General features: G+C 43.4%; 1 protein-coding gene and 1 pseudogene across 1 annotated transcript in view; one reads left to right on the forward strand and one right to left on the reverse strand.

Annotated features, from left to right (window-relative positions):
- Positions 1–1,997: 1,997 nt before the first annotated feature.
- LOC115943328 (LYR motif-containing protein 4) overlaps positions 1,998–22,014 on the forward strand; it is a 122,081-nt gene continuing 102,064 nt past the window's right edge. The window contains exons 1-2 of the mRNA XM_081827533.1: positions 1,998–2,003; positions 3,033–3,200. Coding sequence (XP_081683659.1) covers positions 1,998–2,003; positions 3,033–3,200 — 174 coding nt within the window. The remainder of the gene's footprint in view (positions 2,004–3,032; positions 3,201–22,014) is intronic.
- Positions 9,998–16,185, reverse strand: LOC102737639 (E3 SUMO-protein ligase PIAS2 pseudogene; annotated as a pseudogene).

Raw genomic sequence — 22,014 nt, forward strand, 5'->3', positions numbered from 1 at the left:
TGTGCGGCAGCTGCACATTTTCATGGCGGCCTCTGCACATTTTTCTTTGAAATGTTCTTGCTCAGTGATAGGGTCAAGAGGCCAATAGCCAGAATGTGTTCAAGGATAAATGGTTTTCCTTGTAGTGGTGGAAAAAATGCAAAGGATAAAAACCAGGTGGGGGCAGAACTGAAACAATGGGTGGTTAGCCCTCTCCTACAAAATTTGAAGGTTCGGGCAGATTTGTGATTACCTTCACAAAGTTATGATCATTTGAAATAATCCCTACAACTGGGGCATCTGGGTGGCTCAGTCAGTTAAGCATCCAGCTCTTGATTTCAACTCAGGTCATGATCTCAGGGTGGTGAGATCGAGACAGGCTCTGCACTGGCCTTGGAGTCTGCTTGAGATTCTCTTTCCCTCTCCCGCTGCCCCTCCCCCCCCAAAAAAATTAAAAATCTATTTAATAAAAAAGAAATAATTCATACAACTGAAAAATTGTTCATGCAGTAGTAATTACTTATATGGTTCTGAGCCAGTGCAATGACTTCTCCTGGGGCAAAGGAAAACACTGTATGTTTTAGATGGAGGAGGACGAGGAACAAGAAAGAGAAGAGAGAGCCATCACCACATCATTCGTGTTAGAGGTGCATTCAGGTTTGGAACGACAACTCTTGATTGCTTTAGACACATTTAATTCAAACATCTAGAACTTTGTTCCTTTAAGTGTGGACTTCGGAGATCTGGGGAGACAACAAGAATACACAGCCAACTGTGTAAAAGGCTGTACCTTGAGCTCAGCTGATAGAAATCTTTGAGCCCCGTTATTTTCTGATTTCCTTAAACTTTAGAAGAACTTCAGACTTCATGTTCCAAGCTATACTCCCTTTTGTGCTGGCTATTCTGGGGTAGTCACTAGCGTCTAGAGAAATGAATTTAGTAATGATTACTATTGACCATTTCATTTTTCCAAAAATCCCATGCAGCATCCTGAGTGAAGAACTAAAACAATGATGACTCCCTGGGGTAAATTCCTGTTCTAAAACCGGTCCTACATGTGGAACAAAATATTAGAATTAAATTACGGGTGTCCACTCTGCTCCCATCACCACCAACAAAGAAACTGTTTTGAGGAATGTGTGGGTGTGAGGAAGGACAGTGGTATTGTGTTATGTTAATAACCATCATGCTGTGCAAGAAAGTACCCCAGGAATTGCTTTTAGCTTTCCTAGATAGTCTAACCTCTTGTTAGATTAGCAGCTATACAGGAGAATATCTGATAGAGTCTAGTAAAAATCCTTTCCAAGCCTTCATAATGAAGGAGTCCCTGTCGTTACATAGTGTCTGCTAGTTTAGGGATTCCATTTCCGGTCACGGTTGTCCCAAGATTGATCCTGAGCACCCAGGAGCGCCTCTGCAGATACTCCCGTTGGTTCACCAAGGCTTCAAATGAACGTCTATCCAGTGGCTTACGTCCTAAAAGTGTCTGCCTTTTTCTGTCACGATTCTTAACGGCACAAGATTTCATTTTACTTTTGCTTTTGCAAAACTCCTTTTGCAAAGGACCCGCCATTTGGATTTTTAATTTAGAATTTCTTTTTACTTTAGGAAAGTTGATCTAAAACAAAAGTAGTCTTCTCTAAAACAAGTTTTTCCCAGTAAATGATATCCATCTCCCTGAACATACTCCCAAACTCCCAAAGAAATTATATTCCCCTTCTCTCATCTCTTTGCTTCTGTGTGCAAATGTTATTAATAGGTTCTATTGGATTCTTTAGCTGGTGTTTAAAGTTAAAAGCGGAGCCACGTGAGATCATAAAAGGACTGGAGAAAATGGTGTTTGCTGTGACTGACTTGGACTCCTCGCTCTTCATCTCTTGTGTTCAGTCTTGCGTACATGGGGAGGGCATGGGTTAAGGCCATGACTGTGTAGGGGACACATCAGGTTAAGGACTCTTGATTATCCAGACCATTTTGCCCTCTGTCCACACACCGTGGTATGACCCTGAGGATGTGGGATGAAGGTGAGACTGTGATGTCAAGAGGGGGGGGTACTAATGCATTAAGATATTAAGAAGAAGAGCTTTCGTTGATTGGGTTAGAGGATAAAGCTGAATCCTCCCAGCAGCCCTGAGAGGTAGGTGGTATTATGCCCATTTGACAGATGAGGAAACATGGGCTTATGTTAATCTTGCCCAAGTTCACACAAACAGTGGGAGCTTGGCGCAAAGCCGAGCTTGTCTGATTTGAAACCGTGCTCTTGAATTGCTGTCCTGTGCTGCATGTAATTTATATTGGTGGGAAGAGGGTGTTTGTATGTGCACATATGTGCATATGTATGCACTTTAAACATGGAGGAAGGCAGGGGAGCCTGGGTGGCTCAGTTGGTTAAGCATCCAACTTTTGGTTTCGTCCCCAGGGCATGATCTCATGCATTGTGGGATTGAGCACCGTGTCCGGCTCCCCATTCAGGGGGGAGTCTGCTTGAAGATTCTCTCCTGCTGCCCCTCCCCCTACTCGTGCTCTCTCTCTGTCTTCCTCTCTCTCTCAAATAAATCTAAAAAAAAAAAAAGATGGGGGAAAGCATTTTGGTATAATCTCCACTCTCCACTGTGGTAGGGTCCCAACATGGATCCTTATACGTTATATTCCCCAAGAGGAATAAACAGCTAAAAGATGGGACAAGATTGGAGAGCTGACCCGAGTCAGGCATAGATCACTGTCTGGGTGCATGCATATGTGGTGCATTGTTTCACCTCTTTTAATTCTTGCTTTGTCTCTGTACATTAAAGGTTCAGTTATCCATGTTAATGGAGAGAATGCAGATGTGAATAACTAAAGAACCAGGAATCTAAGGAGCAATTCAGTAGCAGTTTGCCATTTATATGTGGATTGTTTGTGCTAGATTTATTTCCCTAATCTGTTTGTTTAGTCATCCCAGAATAGTAATAGATGGGCCTGTCCCAAGAGCAAAGATCTAAGTGGATTATTCACAGGGGAATACAGACAGTTAATTCGTAAGGAAAGGCTTTTGATTTCATTTAAAAGCATAGCTTCAGACTGCTGACACTTTTTCTTTTTTTCTCCTGAATTCATTTAGAACTTACACTGTCAGGAGGATAAGAGATGCCTTCAGAGAAAATAAGAATGTAAAGGATCCTGTAGAAATTCAAGCCCTAGTGAATAAAGCCAAAAGAGACCTTGGAATAATTCGTCGACAGGTAAGATGGTTCGATGATGTACTGTCTTTCATTAAGAGCTGTAAACTTTGACATATCCCCCTTAATTGGACATCACTGCTTTTGGTGTTTATGATTTATACCACAGGGTCATGAAACTGTTCCTTTTATTCATATAGACACAGAAAGATGACCTATCATATTACTGAACTCAAGGAGAACATAAAGGAAAATATCAGCTTTCCAGAATCTCAGGGAATGCATCCTTCTGGGGAGCTGTATTCTCATCGTTTACTAAAGGTTGATCTTTAAATATGAGAAACTTTTAAAAAAAAATGTTGCCCCTTTCTAAGATATATTTACATATTTATGCGTTGACATATGTCAAAGAACGTAAATATATTCTACTTTGCCTAGTATTTTAAAATCATAATTCAAGGTGTTGTTGCCCTTTTCTTGGAGACATGATCGTTGGTGAGGAACCTGAATTTTGTTGCCACATGGAAGGTGTATCTGCAGGTGCAAATGATGTAAGGCACAGCTGCTTGGCTACTGACCCCATAATGGACCCTGGAAGGTGTGTTTGTCTTTGTCTTGTAGAAGTGCCAGGGATCACCTTGATTTGTGCCTGCTGTTCTCTTTCTCCGGAACATCCGCAGCAGCATGGTCTCCTGGGTAGTGTGATATGTCCCTCTTTCTGCAAAATTAATTAGAGAGTCAGAGGCCAAGTAGCCTACTCTCGGTTGGTTTTCTCACCCTCTAAAAAACTCATCCTTTTCACTATTTTTCTTTGATTTAGCAACAGTCATACCATAAGCTCCATTTCTCCTTCCATTCGTTTCTCTTAGTTGCAGTAAATTTGTTTATAAAGTATGGAAGGGAAGTCCCTTATGATTTCCCTCAGTTCTGCCTAGTGTTTTTGGAAAGGGCTTGTTTAGCATCATCAGGAGATACCAGCTCAGCTGACGGTATATCATATCATACTATATGACATATATATGCAATTATATATGTATATATGTACACATATATCCCTAACCCTTCTTCATGCTTCACTCTAAACGATTCAGAAAAAGAAGCAATATTAAATATTGTAGTTTTCTCTTTATGTCAAATTCAGAAGTTTTGCAATGTAATGAAACAATCCCTTCTAGAATAAATTTTTGGATTCTGATAACCCTCCTTGAGTTCTCCAGTTATCCATCTAGCAACAGAATAACTTTGCCACATTCAGACAAGCCTAGGAAATGATCTTTAAGGAAGGCAATGAGAAGATAATAGGATAATCAGAAAAAGAAACCGATCTGCATATTTGCGTGTACTTTGATAGTGGCAGGTAAATGAGTTGACATTTTGAAAACTCTAGGACGATGGCATTTTCCAGGCATCAGTGGTTGAATTTTATGGGCTCCTTTAGCACTGGAACTTGGGAAAAAACAAACATCCTGAGTCCTTATTTCGCATAAACTCAGATTCAATTCTTTGGCACTTTCTGATGTAGACGTTGGCAAGCATCTCCCAGACTGGTTTTATTCTTTAGCATAAAGTTGCACAGAGTAGAAAACTGCTTAGAAAAGGTGCCTGTAAGTACTCTGTGCCACCATTTCTTCTGTTATGTAATTGTCTGTGTCACCTCCCGGTTTGAAATGCTAACACCACCCTTTCAAAAACAAAAAGATTAGACTGGCTCTCTTCAGACATCCCCAGTGAATCCGCACTCAAAACAGACTCAAACCTGCAGCCTCTGAACCTGTGGGGGCCAGGATGCCCTCCCCAGGACAGCCTGGCAAGTGCACCTTCCTTGCCAGTTGGGGAACAGGTGGGCCTACTTTCAGGCCCAGGGCCCTTCGCCAGGAGAGCACCAGATGATTATGTTGGCCCTGAAGACTCTGCTCAGAAAGGTTCTGACAAATGAAAACATTCCCATTCCATCAGAGAACTCAGCCAATTACAGGTCAACACCTGGGAAGTTCCGGCTCACTTCCCTTTCTTGTTAAGACTTCCTGAATCCAGGTGTCACACTTACTGTAGTTAGCTTATGAGATGTTAGCGACTCCTGGAGCTGCCTTGCTCCATGCTGGTATGAGCTGACCTTGGCCTAAAGGCCTGAAGTAAAGCAGTGTCTCTATTTTCTTCTCACTGGCTGCTCTCATAGCCTTCTAACATGCCTCCCTGATTTCCCCTCCCTGCATGATCTATTCTCCACAAACTGCCAGAGTGATCTTTTCTTAAAAGGAAAATTAGAGCAGGTTTTACCCCTGCTCAAAACCCTCCAGAGGTTTCATAGCACCATGGCAATAAAATCTGAAATCCTTAAGAAGTCCTCAAAGGCTTTCCATTGCTCATGGCTCCCTCACACTTTCAGATGCCTTCTTGATGTCCCTGATATACCCCAAGCTTGTTCCCATCATGGAGGCTTTGTACCCTCTGCCTGGAATACTCTCCCCAGACCTTCCCATCGCTCATTTCCCTTTTTCCCCTCAGACTTTTATTCTGATTTCACCTTCCCGCAGAGGGCTGTCCTGACCACACTGTCTGAAATAGCCTTCCTTTTGTCACTCTGTCCCATACCCTGCTTTGGTTTTCTTTATAGCATTTATCAGTCCTGAAAATAACATCACGTATTGCCTTGTCTGTTTTATCTTCCTCCGTGAGGATAGGGATCTCCCCTGTCATGGTCACAGTGCCTGACTGGCCAGAGCATGGGCTCTGGGGCCAGCCTGCCTGTGTTCACATCCTGACTCAGGCTACTAACTATGTGATCTTGAGCCAGATATTTAACCTCTTGGTGCCTAATATAAAATGCAGATGAGAACAGGCCCAACCTCCTGGGTTATGGTGAGCATCAAGTAAATTAATACATGTGAAGCCCTTCGAAGGATGCTGGCACATAGTAAATACTTGCTATTATTGTCATCAGGAGTATCTAGAAAAGCCCCACCTACGGTGGGCTCTTAATAATCCTCTGTGGACTAAAGGAATATATGAAGATATATTTGGCCCCTGGGATCATACATCTCAGGCAGGGGGTCTGAGCCACCAAATCATGGTATCTTGCTAGCCACCCAGAACCTCTCCTCAAAGAGAATGAGTCATGAAGGTAAAGTGGAAACCTGATGAGGCCCTTAGCCTCTAATCTAATGAGACATAACCAGCATGAGCTGTAATACCCTTCCTATCAGATCCCTCTTCCTCTTGCATACTGGGACCCAAAGACCATCCACCCGGATGCACATCGATCTCAGCATCACTTCTCCATGGATGAGAAAGCCACGGTCATCTTTGCAGCTGCCAGATAATGCACATCTGTAAAGGCAATGCTCAAAGTAGAACCCTCCACCCGACTTCCCTCTCGACACGGTTTACCTCTTCCCTGCTTTCTAGTCTGTCTTTACAGTGGGTCTTGCTCTCTACAGATGTGTCTTCAGTCCCTTCAGTCAGCTGTGACTCTGACAATACAACTGTGCACGTGGTAAGATTGTGAGTTTTCAAAGAAGTCTCTGAGCAAAGATTCTCTTCTGGTTTTTTGGGGTAGAGAAACCAAGGTGCAAGCTGGATGCCTTGTCCATGGCCACATGGCCAGACCTGAGCTTGGAGGAAACTCAGAAGTTCAAGGACATGAGCTCCTGAGTCAGTAGAAATTGAAGGATAAAGATATTCTTAAGTCATTCCCCAATTTCGTACCCAAGATATGTAAGGACCACATCAACCCAGCTCAGCCTCTCCTCAGAGGTCATTCTTCCTTCGTATTTTTTGCGCAGAATTTTGTCTTCATTGTGGCAACACTGAAGGGTTCTACCTAGCATTAGTATTTCCCATTTGCCTTTCATACTGCTCCTAAGGATTACTCTGATTTCAAGAAGTAACATGGCAGATCATTTTTCCTCCATTATGAGCAAGTCAGACTCCTTTTGCTCACTCTATAATTATGGCCCACTCAATAGAAGCCTGGCAAACACTTGTTCTTTCTTTGACATTCTTAGACCAACTCTCCCCTGAAAATTATAATCCAGTCTGTCAGTCTCTAATCTCTTTCCAGCTACAAACATCATCTCATAGCCCATAACTAGCAGAGGCATCCTTCCACCTTTCTCTAAATTCCTATTATGTCCAAGAGTGCCTGGGTGGCTCAGTCGTTAAGCGTCTGCCTTCGGCTCAGGTCATGATCCCAGGGTCCTGGGATCGAGTCCCACATCGGGTTCCCTGCTCCACGGGAAGCCTGCTTCTCCCTCTCCCACTCCCGCTGCTTGTGTTCCTGCTCTCGCTGTGTCTCTCTCTGTCAAATAAATAAATAAAATCTTTAAAATAAATAAATAAATAAATTCCTATTATGTCCATATAAAATGGTTCTGTAAAGACAGATTGACCCTGGCAGCTTGTATGAGTATTTCCTTTCTGCTGAAAGCAAGTTATGGACCAGTCCCCACTAAACCTAGCTTCCCTGTCTGCTTCCCAAGTGGGATCAAAAAATTGGAGAGCCCTGCGCCGCCTGGGTGACTCAGTCGGTTAAGCATCTGCTTTCGGCTCAGGTCATGATCCCAGGGTCCTGGAATCAAGCCCTGCATCGGGCTCCCTGCTCAGAAGGGAGCCTGCTTCTCCATCTCCTTCTGCAGCTCCCCCTGCTTGTGCGTGCTCTCTCTCTCTCTCTCTCAAATAAATAAAATCTTAAAAAAAAAGAAAAAAAGTTGGAGAGGCCTTTTGTGTATGTGCCAGGAAGGATGCACAGAAGCCGACCTGTGTATAGGGTTGGGCAAACATCTCTCACACAATCTGGGCAGCAAAGAAGTACCTAAGTACTCCCTACCTCAGATAGTAAACAAGGCCCCTTGGGTGTTTCGTATCAGAAAGAAGAGCAAAAAGGTCAACCATGCTTTCATCTTGGTTCTTTCTTCCATTTTGCTGTTCTGAAGGTATTCCTTTTGATTCCTATTTATAAGGCGTGAATTAGAATAGCTCTCAGGTAATCACCCCCACTCAGTATAGTTTGTCGTGCCACTTTGGATTTTAAACAACCAGACCTGCCTTATTTGGTATCACTACTTCTATGCTCTATACCCTTGCTACTTGAGGAATCTCTAAAGACCTGCACCATTGCCATCACCCAAGGGGCCCTCTCTCCCTGTGTAGTTCACAGAGATTTTGGTTCTTCAAAGTGAAAGTATTTTCCAAGCATTTTGAAGTAGAGTGGTCACCTTTGTTACATTCCTAGCTAAATAGCCACATGTCTGTGAGAGAAGAAATAGAAGAGGCAGCTGAGGGCGGGAAACTCTGGCTACAGTGGGGAGGTGTTACCAGACCCATCTCCTTGTACTTTCACAGAATTTCCCTGAATATGCCAGTTAAGATTGTGATTTTAGGAATACTCAGCTATAGCCTAAATGTATAGCAGCTTTTTCTAGAAACCTGGTGAAAACTCCCATATCTGTGCAGAGTTTGGGTTTATTTCCAGCTACATGATGCTTTCCGTGTTCATCGGAGTGCATCCATGCTGCCGTCCTGGGGTCTCAGGTAGCAGCACAACTGGGTAACAGAAGGGGTGTGTGTGTGTGTGTGTACATGCACGCACGCACGCTTGTGTGCACATGTGTCACAGACCCTTTCCTTAGACAGTTAACTGAGTAAAACCATAATCTCTAGGAGAGGAACAACTATTCCCTATTGAAAGGTTCCCAACCACCAGCTTAGGTAGGCTAGCAGATTTAGCTCTAAATTTCCATCTAAATAATGTTTGGTTCCCCTACCAGGGATGGGCTGTACATGTACTGAAGTAAGGAAGGCATCCCACAAAAGGAGGTTCATGTGTAACTTCAGTATTTGGGTGAGGATACTTGATGCTGTAGTATGTGATTGTACATGCTGGGTAACAACGAGGTTTTGGGGTCATACTGGTCTTGCCAGCAGCTTTTCAGTGATGACGATTTTATACCACATAGGTCGTTCTTAAGCCAGTGTGGGTGTTTTTGTGGTTTTTTGGTTTTTTCTTTTTTTTTTTGGCCGGGGGTGGTGGAGGGAGTTAGGAGTTTTCTTTATTTTGCTTTGTTTTGTTTTGGACAAACAACTTCTTTGCATGTATTTTTTTCCTTCACATCAGGTTAAACAAAAGTTGCTGTCATTTTAGAATCATTGATTACGTCTTTTTTTAATTAGAAAAAAAGTCTTTACCTGAATATTTATGTAACTTCATTGCTGTTTATTACAACAAAAAAGTTTTAAACTAATTTGTAGATTCCATCCAGTAACATATGAGATTGAAATCCATCTCTCAAGAAGATACAGTTATGGCTGAATGTATTTGGTGTTCAGAGTACAGCACGAATAAGAAAAATCCTTGCATGTCATGTGGTTCTTGGTGCAGTCATCTGTGTTCATCTCTCAGAAAGCAAAAGAATCCATTTGATGTTTCAATAAATATCAAAGTAGGGGCGCTTGGGTGGCTCAGTCGGTTAAGCGTCTGCCTTCAGCTCAGGTCAGGATCCTGGGGTCCTGGGATCAAGCCCCACATCAGGCTTCCTGCTCGGTGGGGAAGCCTGCTTCTCCCTCTCCCACTCCCCCTGCTTGTGTTCCCTCTCTCGCTGTGTCTCTCTCTGTCAAATAAATAAATAAAATCTTTAAAAAAAATAGATAAATATTAAAGTAGTTGTTTTCAAAAAACAGCTTCCACAGAGAGAGACCCAAGAACGAGCAGTTTCAGTGAATGATTCCTAGAATCAGATGAGTCCTCCTTTAATCCAATGAGGAGGTGATGTCAGGAATGAAACTTCCACTGCTGGTGATGACCCCGGTGTCACTCTGCTGCTGGATGAACTAACATGAGGACTGCTTTCCTGGGGGCTGGTCATGGTGATAGACATACTCGTGCTGTTAAAGGTGAGGTGAGACTATCCAAAACCATAAGAGGACGGTACTAGGGATCAAGTGGAATAAGAGGAGGAAAATCCGAACCTGGCAGAGCTGATGACGAGCTTTATGTTGGCCTGTGGTGGAATGGTACTGAACAGTCTGTTAGTGAAGGTGAACAACAGTGGGATCAACCAAAGTCACACTGGGCACCCATACAAAAGATGGCTAATACTCCTTTGGTTAGGCTGCTTTGTGTTTCAGACCACAAATACATTTCCTGTTGGCAAGAGGGTCTTCCTCTTCTTGGGAAGAGATTTCTAGTGTTAGGTCAGTAACATCCACTTTTTTCTTGCCTCATTGGCTACAGTCACTGAAGAAGGCTTATGAAGACACTTGAAATGTTCATTTTTGTATGTGATTGCTGGATACTTTCATAGCTTCTTTCTTCTTGGTGTCTCATTGGACACCAAGAACCATCTTCTTGAAATGTGATCTCATACACATCAGAACAGTCATTGAGAATTTCCGTAAAAAGCCCATGTAAAATTAGATTTTTCATGGGCAGCTTTTTTTGTCACAGGACAAATCCAAGCGGGCTTCTCATTCATTTGCAGATAAAGGGCAGCATCAAAACACTATAGATGTGTATAAGTCACTGCATGGCATGGGATTGCGGGCCTCGTTTTCCTTAAAGGGCACATCAAGGATACCTGAAGGAATTTCACTATTAGGAGCTGCAGTAAGTTTTTCTTTAGTTTTCTGGAATGATCAAGGTTTCTAATACCTTTCATTTTTAGTCTCTGTAATGACATGGCTGATGTGAGCTTTCATACAAGATATACAGACATGGAGTAATTCTTTCCAATTTCTGATGCCCAGGAAATGGAAATCTGATTTGGCACAGCTGAAGATAACCCAACCAAAGATGTATTTATATTCAATCCCATTTTTAGGTGGTAATGCATAGCTAGGCAAAGAAAACGGCTTCACATTCACTTTACATTTACTTCCCATTTACTTTTATACATAGACTGTTGGGATAGTTTTGTTCTTGAGAGCAACTTGTCTCCGCCAGGCAAAGTCCCAGCTGAACTTGGACTATATAATCTCTCCTACCACCTGGCAAAAAAAAAAAATCCCTAGATAATGCATCTCTCTCTAACTTGTTAGGGTGTCAGAACAAAAATAAAAACTTCTCTTGAAATTGTTGACTACTGCTTTCAGCTAAACTCGTGGGCTTGATGAGAACATCAGGGACATCATAAAAGGGCAAGTTTTTAAACTGCCCATCAGGATGGACAAGGGGAATTGGGGGAGACGGTTGCTGCATCTCAGACATGGGCTGAGTATCTTGAAGCAGCAAGAACCAACAGGAGGGGAATCATGAGTGCGATATCCCTGAGGTGGAAGGCAACCAGTGGATTCCAGCCGTGGCCAAGTCAGGTTCTTCAGGTGATGAACTACCATCCAAACTGAAACCGATGAGCGGCGCCTGGGTGGCTCATTCGGTTGAGCTTCCCGGCTCTTGGTTTCAACTGGGGTCATGATCTCAGGGTTGTGGGATCAGAACCCCACCAGGGCTCTGCTTCTCCTCTCCCTCTCCTTCTCCCCCCTCCATGCACGTGTACGCTCTCTCTCTCTCAAATAAATAAATCTTAAACAAACAAACCAACCAATGATTTGATTATGGATAAACCAGAAAGCCCTTCAAGAGTCCGTGGGTATCCAGTGATAATACCGAATGCAGGTGAGGATGCAGAGAAACTAGATCACTGCAAACGTTGCTGGTAGGGAAGGAAAATGGTACACCACTCGTGAGCTCCTGGAGATCTGCAGGCGCTGGCACCACAGCACCCCTCCCCCCGCCAGCCATGATGCCTCCAGCACCGCCCTGCACTGGGCACGGCTGGCCACACGGCTGCAGCAGCCCTGCCCGCCACATGACCGGCACAGGAGCCCCCGCCCACCAAGCTAGGCTATTTTATAATGAAACAGTTCAAATAATGGATGTATTCAGACTTGGGGTTATGAAACTGCAGTTGTGAGCAATTAAGAGCAGGTTCCATGCAGCCATTAAAAAATAGTAGGAAAGGGGTTGATGTTACAGATAGCCCGCATTTTTGTTAACCTGATTATGCATATGTGTGAGCATTTTCAGCATTTCTTGGCTCGTACTTAATTACTTTATTTGTAGGTCACTAACAGCAAAGTAATTTGCCCAGTTTATTGGCATTTTGGATGGTGATAGATGAGAGTCTCTGAAACCATTTTTTTTTTTACTTTTGTTTGCTATTTTATGGTTTAGTCTTTAAATGGCTGTTCAAGAGAAATGTCCACCAATAACTTTTTTAGTGTGTCGGTTGTGAAATGAGAAGCTCATGAATGATGTCTATCTTTTCTCACTGTCAGCACTGCAACATCCGTTCCAATGCCCTAAATCGTGGGTAAAACTTTAATTAAAAGTGATATCTTGCCCACAGTTCTCATCCTTTAATTTAAAGCAGCCTGTGAAAAGGTAGGATGGTTTTAGATCCTTTGGAGGAAAATTAATAGCACACTATCTCTCTTTGTGTATACTTCTGGCCTAAGTACCATTTTGATAGTTTGGGGGAATCTCTAAAATTTACACGGCAGTTGTTTTGATGGAGTAAAGAAAAGTCAACTCCTACATTAGGGGCATTGAAAATATTTGAAAAGAATTATGCACCATTCATAATAGCCAAGAGGTGGGAGCAAAGCAAATTCCTACCCGTGGATCAACGGGTAAACAAAATGCGGTATATACGTACAATGGAATATTAGCTTTAAAAAGGAAGCAACTTCTGGCACATGCTACAGCATGGATGAACTTCCAGGACATTACACAAATGAAATAAGCCGGTCACAAAGGGACAGATTGTAGATGGTGGTTGCCAAGAGCTGAAGGAAGCTGGGTGTCTGTGGAGTTATTGCTAAATGGGTACAGAGTTGCAGTTTTGCAGGCTGAAAGAATTCTGAAGATCGGTTTCACAACAGTGTGAATGTACTTAGCAGTACTGAACTGTCCACTTAAAAATAGTTAAGATGGGGCGCCTGGGTGGCTCAGTTATTAAGCGTCTGCCTTCAGCTCAGGTCATGATCCCGGAGTCCCGGGATCGAGTCCCACATCGGGCTCCCTGCTCGGTGGGAAGCCTGCTTCTCCCTCTCCCACTCCCCCTGCTTGTGTTCCTGCTCTCGCTCTCTCTCTCTGTCAAATAAATAATAAAATATAAAAAAAAAAAAAATAGTTAAGATGGTTAATTTTAAGGTGCTTTTTTCCACAATAAAAAATATCTGCCCCTGCCCCCCAAAAAAGGAATTATAGCTGGTCATCAGTTTTTTCCTTAATTGGGAAAAATAAAATTAAATGCTTTAGACATTGGTATTTAAGAGTGGGAGGCTTAAGTTGTTTGAAGCTTGAACAAGTGGATTTGTATCTGTGAACCTTCAGTTTCTTATGTGTAAAATCAAAGGATTATACCATGATTTCTAAGGCTACTTCCAGTTCTAAAATCCCATGGTTTAACATTTCACATGAATATCTGTCCCCTTCTTTATTTGCAGAAACCTATCTGATACGTTTTTTTTAGTAAACTACTCTATGCTGAGCTTTCCTTGGCCAATTTTTACTAAGATCTTAACTCAACGGAGTTTAGGCTATAGATAAGCAAAGTTGTAAGCCAGCTATGGATTTATACCATCATAAATTTCAGAAACTTCTCTTGGTCTAGCCTTTCTGCTGCAAGAAAAGTCAGAAAATTGAATTATTTTATTAATGTTGCTAGCACCTCTGCTGTTAGCCTTCCTTTCTGATAGAAGATACGTCAGCAATACTATAGCATCTCTCTGAGCAAAACATTTTCTTTCAAAGAAAATTAAATAGCAATTCAAGAGCAATAATACGTTAACTTGATAGGCAAGAAAAAGATTAAAATGCTTTCCTCAAGCCCCACCTTAATGTTAATACTAGTTTCTTCTTTTTTTTTTTTTAAAGATTTTATTTATTTGACAGAGAAAGACACAGCGAGAGAGGGAGCACAAACGGGGAGTGGGAGAGGGAGAAGCAGACTCCCTGCTGAGCAGGGAGCCCGATGCGGGACTCAATCCAGGGACTCCAGGATCATGACCTGAGCCGAAGGCAGTCGCTTAACCAACTGAGCCACCCAGGCGCCCATTACTAGTTTCTTCTTGATTGGACTTCTCCCTGCTCCCTGGCTGGCTTCTAAGCTGCATGAAACACGATCTGTTAGATAGGTCAAATGACACTATATATTTTGTAATTCCATGGCCACAGTTTCTTTTCCTAGATATTTATCAAGCACCTACTCTATACCACCTAATTATGAATTGACTTTATAAGTTCTTTGGAGGCAGAGTTGGGATTGGAATTTTCAAGTCCGTCAGAACCTTGTAGATGGTCTTTCTCATTTTGACTCTCGGGAGACAAACCTTTCCTCTTCATTCTAGATCACACCTATTTGTTCACTTAATAGAACAGAAATATATGGACTCTAATAGGGTACCCCAGCAATACTTTCCCCTGTGCCTATATAGATCAACTAAGATTGGATCGAAAAATCAATCTACATATTTAAAAACTAATAAAGCAGTCAGAAGCAAAGGAGATTTAAACACTCTGTCTTGGACTTCAGTAAAAATCCTCAGGAATCAACATGAATTTATATACAGTGACTGGAATTGCCCCCTGAGTGAACCGTGTATCTTTTGGATATCTGAATTCTTTCAGTATGAATGAAAGATTCCCCAAACCCCTGTCAAATGAGAAGGTTTGATTACTTTTATAGCTTGGCCTATGTATGACATTCATTTTTTTTTCAGTCTTTTCAATATATAGTTTCTCTGCAGCTATAAAAAGACTTCTTCATACAAGAATTTAAACTAATTGCCTCCCTCCCTGCACTTTCTAGAAATTCCAGTAAATCCTCGAGTCTGGGGCAATACTATCCCCACCGTTGGCATTCCTATAGAAAAAAATACCTCTCAGTTAGAGATTGTGCATTGAATTTGCATGACTCCTCCGAGGCTGACATGTACAAAACAAGATTCCATTTTCTTTCTAGAAGAAGCCTATCCCATCTCTGCATTTTTCATATACAGTAATAGTTCTTTTTCATATTTGCATGTTCAGAAGAGCTCATGAGGAAGGCAACAGTAATGCTATTTATAGAAAGCTTTGCATGGGGTTTCATTTGGGAATATTTATTATCCTCTCCCATCTAGCCTACTAGAGCTTTTCACTCTTGAATTCCTTGAAGACCCATTTTTGTTGCTGAAGCATCTGAAGTGGAAGTAGATACCATCAACTCTGGAGCAGAACGTACACTGATCCATAGCAAGAGAGGAAGTTGTAATGTCAGCTCTGTTAGGACCATACTGTGTGATCTTGGGGTCATTTATTTGCCTAATTTACCACATGTGTAAAGAGATGATTTTATTGATGAATATTGATGATGGTGATGCTGCTGCTGGTGGTGGTGGTGATGATGATGTATGCTTGCTCTCAGTGTTGGCTCATTGTGTCCTCTTTACACGCTGACGCTACAAAGTACTTTGAACATGTTGTCTCAGTTGCTAACAGCAGCCTTGTGAGAAAGATACTGTCTTCCTCATGTGTTAGATGAGGAAGTGCAGACTTTGCGTGTTTGAATAACTCCCCAAGGACGCACAATTAGGAGAATGGTGGGCCCACATCTATTCTCACTTTTTAGCCGGTTCTTAGAAGAGATATCAAACTGTGGGTGGTCTCATCTTAACAGAGGTAAATAAGACATTGGAGATGGGAGAAGGCAAGAAGTAGGTTTCCTTTTCTAATTGCTCATTTAGAATTCGTATTAAAAGGTAACAGCTTACCTTCTGTGGACTCATGAATAGTTTATCCCGAGGCACTGAACTCCTTTAGCATCTCTCAAAAAAACTCTCTCTCTGCCTTCAAAAGAAAAAAAAAAACAGAGACCACAGTCTGAAAATGTTAAAGTTCAGCCACCTTATTTAAGAAGTGTTTGCTCAGAATTTCCCCCTAGATCTGAAGGTTGCAGCTGCAATTGTGCTTTTCCTGACAAGCTATCACTGAAGTGCCCTTCACTGGAAACCTTTTGATGCCTTGCTGCTTGGCTTGTCCTTTCAAGTAATCAAAGTTAATTTCAGTCATGCTTATGCAGAAGGTCTTCTTCTAAGATGACAAAGGAACAGTGTCACACCTTTTAGGCAGAGCAGTGGAAGGGGCTCGCCCCATTTATGTTTGTGTTTCTATACCACATCCCCTGAAGTGGCAGGGAGCCAGTGATCCCGCATGCCCAGGGCATGTGTGAGAAAATACACTTGTTTCCTGAGCACTTGCTATCTGCAGTTGGATATTTTCAAACTTGATGTGTTTCGTGTGTGTGTGTGTGTGTGTGTGTGTGTGTGTGTGTGTGTGTATGAAGGATAGATTCATTGGTGCTGTTGGAAAGATACCTCCTAATTATACATCTGTGAGTCCAAAAAGCTGTTGTTTTATGCAGAGACATAATAGGAGTGGTAGCCAAGAGACAAGAAAAGGTTTGGAGCCAGATACACCGCAACTGAAATCCTGACACTTTTTCAGTAGCTCTCTGGCCTTGGTCGTGTTACTTAATTTCTCTTAAAATATTATCATCATTCAATTTTTCTACTCAAGGCAAAGGAATACCATTCTGAAGTTAATGTTAGTTTTGTACTTGCTCTGTTTTTGAGATACCAAAGCCAAACGTTGTATCAGACATTTTCTCTCTTCCCCAATCTGGTAATTAAAGCTGTCATGTCATGAAATGGTCCATTATAAATAATCAAAGGGCTCTAAAAATTCTCTAAGATGTGGCACTGTAGTAATCTTAGTTTTATTCAATTAATGCTAGTATACAATTAAGTCAGTATTTTAAATATTTTCCTTTTTCTCAAACATTTCCACTTCATATGGCCTAAATTTGTCTTTTCTCCCCCACCCATCTCGACTCCAGAATATAGTGAAAATAGCCCCAACCCAGAGGCCACGTGGGTTTCCCCCTCAGTCTGTCAGAAGTTAGCAAAAGCATCACCACTAAGTCCATGACCCTTTAGGCCTCATCTGTAAAAAGTAAGGACTCGGGTACACTGGTTTCCTGGATCTCCAGGGGCACAAGAATTTATGTCTGAATCTGCCTTGTTGAGATCCAACTTGGGGTTTCTTTCAACAGGTTATTCCATCTCACTAGTAAGTGAGTGCATTCCAGAACTGCCTACACAGAGATGGACAAGCCTTTGGAGCCCAATAAAAACCCAGGTGCTCAGTCATTAAGTGTCTGCCTTCAGCTCAGGTCATGATCCCTGGGTCCTGGGATCGAGCCCCGCGTCGGGCTCCCTGCTTAGCAGGGAAGCCTGCTTCTCTCTCTCCCACTCCCCTTGCTTGTGTTCCCTCTCTCGCTGTCTTTCTCTGTCAAATAAATAAATAAAATCTTAAAAAACAAATGCAGGCGCTGAATGCTGAGGGGCCCGGGAGCCGGCAGCCCTGGAGTCTGCTCCCAGCCCCTGCCGTGGGCAGGCAGTCCCCTTCTGCCAGCTTCCTCCTGGGGCTCGGGAGGATTCTGCTCCATGACGCTCCGAGGTCTCCCTCACACCGGACATTTTCTGATTCGGAAAATAATTGTGGTCACGATTGTTAGGTCCCAGAAACACACCTGGCAATTTGGTTTTTGCCCAAGGGCGAGTGATGGCACCGACCTCCCCTGTTTACTGAATTGACTTTAAAAAGCAAACCGAGCTGCCCTGAGCTCACAGACGGCATGTTTTGTTGAGCGTGGAGGAGGAACCGGGTTATGTAATGCCGAGTTATGTAATATTTGTTCTTAGGTGCCAGCCTCAGCAGCGGGGCCGATTCAAGAAAACCCTTTGGCTATACTTTGTAAAGGCTTTTAATAGCCAGCCATGGCGGGACCGCTCCCCGAATCCTGGTGAGGTCAGGGGGCCTGTGCACTGTGCACAGAAGCTGCCCTTTCGGACAGCTGGCAGACTAAATACCTCACTTGACTGAAGAGGTTTTCTTCACTGGGCCTCGACAGGCCTCTCAGAAAGAGTGGGATGGGGAAGGAGAGACCAGGAAAAAGAGCAAAACCGAGTGTGCCTCCCACGGACAGCCCTGCTTTATGTCCTGCCCGCGCAGCCCTGCCCTTGCGTCCCGACCGGAAGCAGCTGAGTCTCTCCTCAGCCGGGTGGCAGGCTCCCTGAGGGCTGGGCCTGCCGTGTCCAGTGACCCACGCAGCGCCCAGCGGACACCTTTCTGCGTTCACCGGCTCCCCGCGGGAAGGCCTCGAAGGCCCTTCCTCCTCCTTTCTTGCCTGCCGAAATCGTGTCCGCCGGGCCGCCAAAGCACGGCAGTGTGACTCTGCGGCATTAATTACATGGCACTGCAGTGCTGTGTTCATAAGACATGTCTGCCCTTAGCCCCTGACCTTCCAGAGAGGCAGGGCTATTTCCTTGTTCACCGTGGTACCCCCGGTGCCTTGTAGATACAGTGAGCCCTCCATTAATCCTTCAGAGTCATGAAAGCTTGGTCGGAAGACACGGAAGGAAGAGTTTTAAACTGAAACTCAGAAAGACTGGGTCTAGCCCATGCTGTGCCCCTGACCCAGGGCAAGAGCAGCAGACTTGGCCTTTCTGACCAGAAGTCTTCCTAGCATCTTCGTGAACGCAGAAGGACATAAAGCGCGCTGACACCCTCTACCATCAACAGAGCCGCTCACCAGTGAGTAGAGTTAACAACCTTCAGGCCCCAGCACTGGGCCCTCAAACTAAATATCCTGCTTTGCCTGAGGATGTGGCTACCGCCCGGGTACCAAAAAGGAAGCCAGGAACTCCTCCTGGAAATTAGTGTATTGGCCAGAATAAACCGAAAACAAAAGTCGATCTGGTGAGGTGAATTCCAAGAGTAGGAAAGAAGGCTCGGTTCCGATTTTCTTACCCCACTAGGAGGCACAAAGAGCACGGGATCCAGGAGTCGGGAGAGGTTTCAAATCCTGGTTGTCACGCCCTAGCTTTCTGAACTTAGGAAAATGACTTCCTGCGGAACTCCTTCTCCTGTTCCCACCTTGTTGGGAGGTGAGAAGACAGAGAAATGTGTCTGTAAAGCATGCACCCCAACACCTGGCCCGTGGTGAATGTTCAGTAAATGAAAGGTGGTTGCAGCCGTGTCCGTGCATCAGCTTGTTTTTCTCCGTACTTCTTTTAAAATCTCAAGTGCTGAAATGACGGAGTTGTGTCACAGTTTGGTTTCAGATCTCTAAACGTGCAGAAAGGGAGCCGCCGCCAGTCCCCCTCTCAGGCGGCTCTGTTCTCCAGTCTCCTCCATGGCGACTCCAGAGGCTTTGCTAATCTGCCGGCTCTTGGCATATGGTACTTGTTGTAATATAGGTCTGACTTTCCAAAATACTTTTCAGTGGTTTCAGTGAAGTTGCAAAGACTAGATTCCAAGTGACAGTTTCTGTATGAAATATTTATCACATGCTGATAAAAGCATATCCACCGACTGGAACCAGGAGGGCAAAAGAGAAGTGCAGTTCACTATTCTTACTTTCTTCTTTTAGATGTTCCTGTCACATTGTGGACTGCCAGGCAATGAAATGAAGGAAAGACTACAGGAAAATAAAAAGAGCAGGTAGAGCCAGTTGGTGTTTGGAAGTGAAAACTGGGGGTGCCTGAATTTGAATAAATAAAGGTGTCCTCAAATTCAGAAGACGGGAAGGCAGAACCAGGAGCCCTTAATGGGCCTAGCAGGAAAGCACACTATACAGGTAGAAAGATTTGGTTCCACCGTTGTCTTTTCTTTCTTTTTTTTTTTTTTTTAAGATTTTATTTATTTATTTGAGAGAGAGAGAATGAGAGACAGAGAGCATGAGAGGGAGGAGGGTCAGAGGGAGAAGCAGACTCCCTGCTGAGCAGGGAGCCCGATGCGGGACTCGATCCTGTGACTCCAGGATCATGACCTGAGCCGAAGGCAGTCACTTAACCAACTGAGCCACCCAGGTGCCCCTCCACCGTTGTCTTTTCACCCACGCTCATACACAGAGAACGGTGCCTGATCAACAAGGTATGTCTTTGCAGAGCTTGGGGGAAATTTTCCTTAGATTTCTGTAATGTTCATCTCAGACAATCCGTATTTATTCCTAAGCATTTTGGAGTGTCCGCAGGAATGAGCTACCAAAGTAGGGGCAGAGAGGGCTAAGAATGGTCAGTATTTGAGGAACTTGTTTTGTGATGACCGGTGAATGACAGATTTCACATTGGAACACATGCCTTCATAGCAGTGGACAAGTCATGAGAGTTGTATATGTGGCTTCTTCATTTAATAGGGGTTTTGATCCTTGTCTCCTTGAGGGCAGGCACTGTGTCTGTCCCCACACTTAACCACAGTATCTTACACACTGATAATGCTTAGAAAATATTGCTGAATGAATTATATGCTTTGGGGCACCTGGGTGGCTCAGTCAGTTAAGCATCTGACTCTTGATTTCATCTCAAGTCATGATCTCAGGATCCTGGGATCGAGCCCCACGTCAGGCTCCACGCCGGGCATCGAACCTTCTTAAAATTCTCTCTCTCCCTCTTCCTTTGCCCCTCCCATGCTTGCTCACTCACTCTCTCTCAAATAAATAAATAAATAAATAAATAAAATATGCTTTAATTACAAAGGACTAAATTATATATGCTTGAATATCTTAGTAGTGGCTCAGTGTCATCCATTCTATTTAGGGAATAACCTTTATCAACAAAGTAAAAAGCCATACCTGAGCTAGCAAAGTTTTGATCCATAAAACATAACCTTTTAGAACCATAACCAGTTATAAACCTCTCTTTGAGACAGATAGCGGTCCTGCCATACATACAAACTTAGGACAGTCTATTCGTATTTTGGGGGGAGGAATGGGAGAAATAAAGAGAGTGGGGGTTACCATAGCTGCTTTGGAGAGGCCTATTAGAGCAAGTCATTCTTATCCAAATATCTGAATGAAAAAGACTGGTGAGTTGGTTTGCATGCTTCTTCCATTGCCTGCATCTTCCTTTGGTAGCCTTTTGGGATGGCATTAGGTTCGTGTACCTTCTGTGTATATGTGAGAAGATTGGAAGCTGGGAAATGAGCCTGTCCATGATAGGTGGGGGATCAAAGGCAAGGCCAGGGAACCAGGCTGCCCTTTGCCCCTCCGGTCAGTTCTCCAGAGCTTTCTGGAATACAGGTGTTATAAACACAGAGGTCCTCAATACATTATGACTTACTCACCTTTACCCTTTGGGAGAACTCTTTTCACGTGAATTCAGACATGCCCAGAAATGTAGGAAAGTCGAAAGCAGTCATGTTCTTGCCAGGATTTATTGTTTAAACAAATCCATTATGAAAATTCAGCTTACCGGGCCGCCTGGGTGGCTCAGTAGGTGGGTGAAGCGTCCGACTCTTGGTTTCAGCTCAGGTCAGGATCTCAGGGTCCTGGGATTGAGCCCTGTGTCCAGCCCTGTGCTCAGCAGGGAGTCTGCTTGAGGATTCTCTCCCTCTCCCCCTCCTTCTGCCCCTCCACCTGCTCACGCACTCTCACTCACTCTCTCTAAGTAAGTGAATGAATAAACAAATCTTAAAAAAAGAAAGAAAATTTAGATTACCAAGGAAATGTAACTGGAGATTGAACACTTATATAAATTAATTCTGGTTATGGTTATTCAATGACTATGGAGACTACAGGGGTTAAAACATTTTTATCTCTTCTTCTATGCTACATACTGCAGGCATGGATCATTTCATTTACAACTACTCTGCAGCATGTCCTCATTTTATAGGTGAGGAAACCAAGGCACAGAGAGAGGGATTAAGGAGAGGGAGACTCCTTAGACATAATGGTTGAAGGCAGGATTTTTGAGCTGAGGTCTCTTACAACCATCCCTTGTTGCCTGACAGTAGGATCTTTCATTGCATTTTAGTAAAATGAATTTTACAAAAATCTGA

Source organism: Leptonychotes weddellii, chromosome 8 (assembly GCF_054177405.1).
Source record: "Leptonychotes weddellii isolate Sample4059 chromosome 8, ASM5417740v2, whole genome shotgun sequence".
NCBI lineage: Eukaryota > Metazoa > Chordata > Mammalia > Carnivora > Phocidae > Leptonychotes > Leptonychotes weddellii.